We start from the raw sequence: 7,350 nt of genomic DNA, 5'->3' as shown, positions 1-7,350 counted from the left end.
AATGTTAAATATGTCATAACATTTGTATGGCTATAAAGCGTCTGAACTTGTGGTCTGAAACAAGTCATAATATTTAAGTGACTATATATACTTCCTATTAAAAAATATAGGAATGTGCTAATTATTTGGAATAGATTAATAAAAAAATGGTGAATCTTTTTTAAACAGAAGGAGTATATATTTATGTGTCGGTTAGTAATTCTTTATCGAGATCATTATCGAATTCATGGATGACAATGAAGTCTATCAATAAAAGAAAATTGTTACGGAGCTGTTTGTTGAGATCTAAAGAGAGAGTAAAGTGTGTTACGAAATGGTTGGAGGATGAATCTTGGACCATACATTTATTAAAATAAAAAAATAATAAAATAGCGAAGGACACCATGGGACTTTTCGCTATTTTCTTTTTGCATGTATGTGCACATTCATTTCCTTTTGAAGTAGCTATCGTACGTGGTGCTGAATTTTCATAAGATCTTATTTCAAATGTAAAATGCAATAGTACAAACATTTTGGTTCCTCCATCAATGTCCAACAAATCTTTGAAAAGGAAAAACAAATGCAACAGTTGACCCTATTATTTCAATAATTAAAAAGAGCCTGGAATTAGCAGGACATTGGCATGGTCTTGTATCACCTTCCAAGCCACGTCAACATGCATATAATCAGTAAGAGAAGCACCAATGGCAAATCGAATAATATAAATTCCTCCAACAACTCCATGAGTCAAATAGAGTTTTCCAGATGAATTAATCGACTCAACCAACTTAGTGTTGTACTTGTTCACTTGTTCCTCATCGAACGTTGTCGAAACTCGACTTATTACTGATGGAGAAATCCTAAAACACACCATAGCAAATTTTCTAGGCACAAATATTTCAAACCTTTTGTCCATAGCTATAAGCCCTTCAAAATGCTTAGCCATGTTCACATGACTTCTTATCAAATTTCTCAAATTAGTTACTCCATAATTTCTCAAAACTAGCCATAGTTTCAAAGCCCTAAATCTCCTGCTCAATGCAATTTGCCAGTCCTTATAATCAATCACTTGCTTTAACTCTGTGGCTTTGTTTCTTAAGCATTCAGGATTAGTCGATAACGCTTTTGTAAGTGCACTTGGATCCTTCACCCAAAGGCAGCAACAATCCAAAGTGGAAAAGAACCATTTATGTGCATTGAGACTGAAAGAGTTTGCATTTTCAATACCATCAAGGAAGTGTTGAAATTCAGGGCAAATGCAAGCGCTTCCCGCATACGCAGCATCCACATGCACCCAAATCCCATATTCCTTAGCAATTTCACAAAGCGAACGCAATGGGTCAACAGAAGTTGTTGAAGTTGTCCCAATTGTCGCGCACAGGAACAAGGGTATCATTCCTTCTTTAGTATCTTTCAAGATTGCTAAACGTAGCGATTTTGGACACAGGACATACTCATTAGCCTTTGTTGTTGGGATTACTCGAAAATTCTCGGGGTCTATCCCAGCTATATGGGCAGCCTTCTTGAGAGAAAAATGTGTCTGATCAGATGTATAGACCACCAACTTGCCAAAATTTTCTCTACCAATTTTCCTCAGCATTTGATCTCTAGCTGCCACTATAGTGCACAACATAGCTTCACAAGTTGTACCCTGTAGTACACCCCCACCACCTCCAGAGAATAAGAAAGAATTGGGAAGATTTAACATTTTCCCAAACCAATCCATCACAATGCTCTCAAGTTCAGTTGCAGCAGGGGATGAGATCCAATTGAACCCTACCACATTAAATCCAACACTAAGCATTTCGCCTAGGAATCCAGCAATACTTCCGGAAGAAGGAAAATAAGCAAAAAAATTAGGACTTTGCCAGTGAGTTATCCCTGGAATAATATCTCTTTTGACATCTTGAAGAATATTTTCAAGTGGTTCAGGATTATCAGGTGCAGAATTCGGTACAAGTTTTTGGAGATAGCCTGGATTGACTTGGCTACAAACTGGATATTTTTCAATGTTTTGATAGTAATCAGCAAGGAAGTTCACAATCATGTGACCTTGCTTTCTGAATTCTTCAGGATCTAAAGGGTTTATGGTGTTGAAAATTTGGTCATCAAGTTCAGGGTTGATATTGAGGGTACCCATTGTTTCAATTTGTGTTGTCGTGGCACAAAAGAAATGCTAGCTTGGTACGTTTTATAGGCTTAAAGAATTGAATTATGCCATACATTATTCCAGCTGCTTGATTAATGCGGATCCTTTTGTGGGCTATAGTAGGTTAGGCCTACAAATTAATTTAGACACTTAGTTACTTTCCACAAAATTCAAAACACTGGACCATCTAGCTCTTGAAGAAGGTGGTCTCAGTTGAGCTCGTAGTTTAACTTCCACCAACTAACTAATTAATTCACCTCCTAATTATGATGATGTTACCCTAGCTTTTCATGAAAAGTATTCCAGGAATTCTCTATCCAGAAAAGGAAAGCTAAAAACAGCAATTAGAGGTGATGAGTGCGTGACATAACCATGAACGAATTGGCAGGACAGGAGACAACTCATTTGAAAAATACTACTCTATCGGCTTCACTTTAATTGATGTTTTGATTGTTTTCCCACACATGCACCTTTTAACATTAATCAACAAATAAAATTGATCATATTAACCTTTATTATCTCTTTAATTTTTTCATTAGAGATATAACCGATACTTCGAGGCTCTTTACTCCAAAGGCAACTTTGAAAAAGAAGAAGTTATTTCCTTCTTGATATCTGAAAAATTAAATATTGTAGACCACAAAAAATCAATATATGGCAACAATATAAGTTGTTGGCGAATGACTTCTTTCTGCAGTGTCATTGCCATTATGCTGGAAGCTTTTCTAGTGTTAATAAAGGTGCAATTCAATAAACCACCCTTGAGCCGGTGTGACTCGCTAAGGACATAGCCAACAAGTGACGGGCAGACTTAGATGCTAAGGGTTTGTTTGGTTTAGATACAAGTTATGCATTAGTTAATAATGTATGTGTTAGCAATGCAAACACTGTTATATAGGAATTAAATTTTGCAAGAGTTAGTAATACAGGGATTATTACGTAGGAATTAAGTTATGTAAGGATTATAATATAGGGACTATTTCTTGTTGGGTGTTTAGTTTGATATATTACAAGTTAGTATATTCTATTTAATTAATTATATTTGCTTATTTCTTAGTAAAATAAAAGCTTGTTTACCATTACGAGGGTTAGTTTTGTTATTTTCATATTTTAATTCATGTATTATTTAATAAAAATTATTTTTATTCCACATTAGACCCCGCTTAAAATAATATAGAGATTTTGTTATTAAACTTATACAATATTATGTTCGAAGAATAGGAAAACACTAATCAAACATGTTATATTTGATGCTGAATTTGCACGAAAACAAATACTCCTTGAAATATCAACCAAACAACACTATAATGGTGTGCTAGTTTTAATACAACCTCATACAAAGATTAGTTCTCCCTATCTGCCAACAAAGTGACCCCTAAGTTTATGTTTAAAACCGTGAGTGTAAAAGGCTTTTCACTTGAAATTTCATCTATTTGCTTAGATAACACTTTATTTTGTATTTCTCAATTGTACTTCTGTATTCATGTCATTCTTTGCTGGTACCAATAATGATACTACCATTTAAGATAAAAAAAATTAATATTTACGACAAGGTATAATTGGAAGTTTGGGCATCAAGATGCTGTTAGATCCTTGTCACTTGAGGCCGCTGTCCTACTACCAATAATGTTTTTGGTGAAATCAATGCTATTAATAGCTTGTCCTTGTATAAGGCCAAGTGTCTGTGTTTTTGCCTTTCATACTCTGAAGTATCCCAATTATAATTCAAAAAGAAAAAATTAGCAGAAACATCGACAGATTAAAATGTATCACGCACAGCTCCTCGGTTTAAATTTGGACTCAAGGACCTTCAAATTAGGAGTAAAATCTCGAATTCATTCTTATTCCTTTCTATATATATATATATATTAAATTCTTAGAGGTGCGTCTGTATAGCTATAACAATATATGATTTGTACTAAGTTTTTGATATAGTTTACTCACTTTGTATTACTCTTGGATGACTGATTATGAGCATTTTGACCAAATAGGATCTAATGCAATGTGTTATTTTAACTTTAATTGTGGTTCTGCTTTATGTTAGCTAGATTCGAGTTGAATAAGTGCTTGTTTATATAACTAGGCAGGGAAAAAGAGCAAATGAAGACATATAATGTTGCGTTTCTAGAATTATCATCTTATATTACATAAAATAACATTCCACAAACAAGAAACCAATCGGCCAAGAACTAGATTCTTTAATTCAAGATTACACAAACAAGGCTCACGAGAATCAACTTTATTCTCTAATTTAATATGAAGATTTAAATGTGTATTCTTTCAACAATATAGGTAAAAATAAAACAACACTAAAACAAGAAAGACAAAAATTAATTTCAGAGGAAATATGAGAGGGAGAAAATTATCAAAGGGAATCTCTAGGGAAAATTGAAGAAGAAAGGTGAAAAAATGAAGAAGAAAGCCTAGAATATAAAGGAAATTGTAACGGTCCGCCCGTTTGTATTGAGTTTTAAGGTTCCGTTCAATAGTTCAAGGTCTTGAATGACTTCATATCGTGTATTATGACTTGTGTGCATGGTCGGATTTGAATTTCGGATGTTTCGGGATGAATTTGGATGAGTGATTCTCACTTTAGAAGTTTAAGTTAAAAATATTGAACGAGGTTTGACTTTTTTGAAAATGACCCCGTAACGGTGTTTTGATGACTCTGATAGGTTCGTACCATGATTTTTAACTTGGGCGTATGTCCAAAATCGATTTTGGAGGTCCATAGATTGATTTGTGTTGTTTTCCCTAAAGTTGGCAATTTAAAGTCTTAGATTTTTTATAAGTTTGACCGTATGTTGACTTCATAGCGATCGTGTTTGAATTTATGTTTTGGGACTTGGAATAGGTCTATTTCGTTATTTGGGACTTGTCCGTAAAGTTTGGCATCATTCCGAGTAGATTTGATAGGAATCGGATGTGCGGTTGTATTTTTAGAAGTTCTTGAGTTTCATGTTGATTTCATGTGTTTTGAAGGCCCGATTCATGATTTCAGATATGATTTTGATGATTGATAGTGTGAGCTAGTTCGTACTATATTTTTAGACTTGTGTTGATATTTGGTTTGGAGCCCCGTGGGCTCGGGTGAGTTTTGCACGCATTTCTGAGTGTCTGGGGAGAGTTTTAGTGTTGCTGGTGTGAACATGTTGTCACGCCCCAAACATGGGGAGTGTAACCGGCGCTCAAATAAATTAAACCAGTTGAGCCAGCCTACGTTACAACAACCTCTCACCATTACTCATGCATGATTTACCATAACATAGTTAGATCTTGACTTTTATATTAAATACATTTTGCCCAACGGCCAGAAGTTCTTCTCATGATGGACACATAACTTTATAAATATCTGTAACTACTATGAACATAAATACACGACAAAACTCAAAACTTAAGTACATGACCCACAGTGTACATGGAGCTTTTATGACAATAGATACCTAATTACATGAAATGAACTAGACTCAAATACCTACTAGAACTGTAGTGGACTTACCATAAGCTGAGTAGTGTTGGAAGATCCCTATCAAAGATCTCCATCATCCAGCATAAGTATACTTAAATCTATTAAAAGATGCAGCGCTCCTGACAAAAGGGACGTGAGTACATGTTAAATAGTACTCGTATGTAAGGCAGATAGAACACCATATGAAAATACGGTAACTCAAATAAGAGTCAAGTGAAGTACATCAAAAACTACAAAACGACCTATAGAGTCACATGTCAGGTCTTATTATACTTGCATCATTTCGAACTTCTTTTGGAATCAAGTGAGCCATATGAACTATGCGTGGGATACAAAATATAATGTAGATGTAACAACATGTACAAACAATGACAAGGAAAGTGGTACCTATTTTTTGTGTTGCCTATGCATCTCACCAGACCGTCCATAGCCCTATCTTATTATGCACCTATGTGTTTCACAGACCATCCATAGGATCTATCCATACTATGCACCTATACGTTTCATAGACCGTCCATAGGGTTCACCTATACTATACCCGTATACGTTTCATAGACCGTCCATAGGATCACATATATAATACACGTATGTGTTTCATAGACCGTCCATTGGATTACCTATACAATATACCTATGCATTTCATAGACCATCCATAGGGTTCATAACACATTATTATGCATATGACCATATATAAGCTCAAAGCGACATGCTTAACATTACATTTAAGGTAAAAAGTTCTCGGATCATTGGAATACTTCATGTTCATGATCATCATGGAGAAACACAGCTCATTACATTAGCACATGTATGGTAGATAAATGAGTAGATTTCAATCGCACATGGGCCAAATTCATTTTTCATAAGGTTCATGATCATTTAGCATAGGACATCTCTATTTCATCTCGTTATGTACTCGATTATCATCTTACGGTCATTAGCTAAGTTCATGATTCTTGGGGACTTAACATTAAAGTCATTTGCATTTATTATCTTAGAAGCATACATACTATGAATGAAACTATGGGAACATACAATGACTCATAATTCTTATTTTGGCAAGCAGCCACATTTCATATTCATACTATCACTTACTTTTTACTTGCCATAGGTGACCATTGAAAATTAAGAGCATTTAAAATATTTAGGAACACCATGGCCTTTACTCATGAGAACGTAAGAGCTTATTTCAAAATCTTTCACACATCATTTCATCTCATTGGCACCATTGGCCATAATTATAACTTTCATTATTGGCACGGTGATCACACTTTATAGCCCAAACTCACTTCTTTCACTTCAAGCATCTTTATAGATTATCAATAATAAGAGCATTTGAAATCAAGGCCTTAAGCATATATATGAGCAATCAGAGTTTTAGGCGCATCAAGTATTCTTTCCAAGTAAAGCATAATGGACTTTCATTTGAAACATGAATTGAAGTTATATCGTTTTAACACATAAACCTTACTTGAACACATTCCCGAAGGAGATCATGATAAGATAGGAGTAAGTAGAACACGTTTTGAGTACATACATATTTTGACACTTTGCTTACTCGGGAAAATCGAATTTATTAGGAACAACACGGAACATGGGAATTAGGAACATGGGCCAACTACACTTGAAACTTACGGGAATATCATGAGATTCAGTTCTAAGAGAGAAGTTTAGCCAACATACCTGAAATTCATCCCTTAATACTACTACGATGGTCCACCACAATAAATAACTTCAATCTACAACAACGTAACAC

General features: G+C 34.7%; 1 protein-coding gene across 1 annotated transcript; it reads right to left on the bottom strand.

The window, feature by feature from the left end:
• Window positions 1-454: 454 nt before the first annotated feature.
• LOC109238484 (tyrosine decarboxylase 1-like) lies at window positions 455-2,137 on the bottom strand. Its single transcript, XM_019404954.1, has one exon. The coding sequence runs from the start codon at window positions 2,117-2,119 to the stop codon at window positions 590-592; it is 1,530 nt and encodes a 509-aa protein (XP_019260499.1). The 5' UTR covers window positions 2,120-2,137; the 3' UTR covers window positions 455-589.
• Between the last annotated feature and the right edge of the window lie 5,213 nt (window positions 2,138-7,350).

Source organism: Nicotiana attenuata, unplaced genomic scaffold (assembly GCF_001879085.1).
Source record: "Nicotiana attenuata strain UT unplaced genomic scaffold, NIATTr2, whole genome shotgun sequence".
NCBI classification, from domain to species: domain Eukaryota; kingdom Viridiplantae; phylum Streptophyta; class Magnoliopsida; order Solanales; family Solanaceae; genus Nicotiana; species Nicotiana attenuata.
The sequence above is the reverse complement of the archived record's forward strand: the minus strand, read 5'-3'. Positions and strand labels throughout refer to the sequence as shown.

Coding starts and splice junctions, on each gene's coding strand:
- LOC109238484 (XM_019404954.1), bottom strand. CDS start 2,119: ATGGGTACCCTCAATATCAACCCTGAACTTGATGACCAAATTTTCAAC.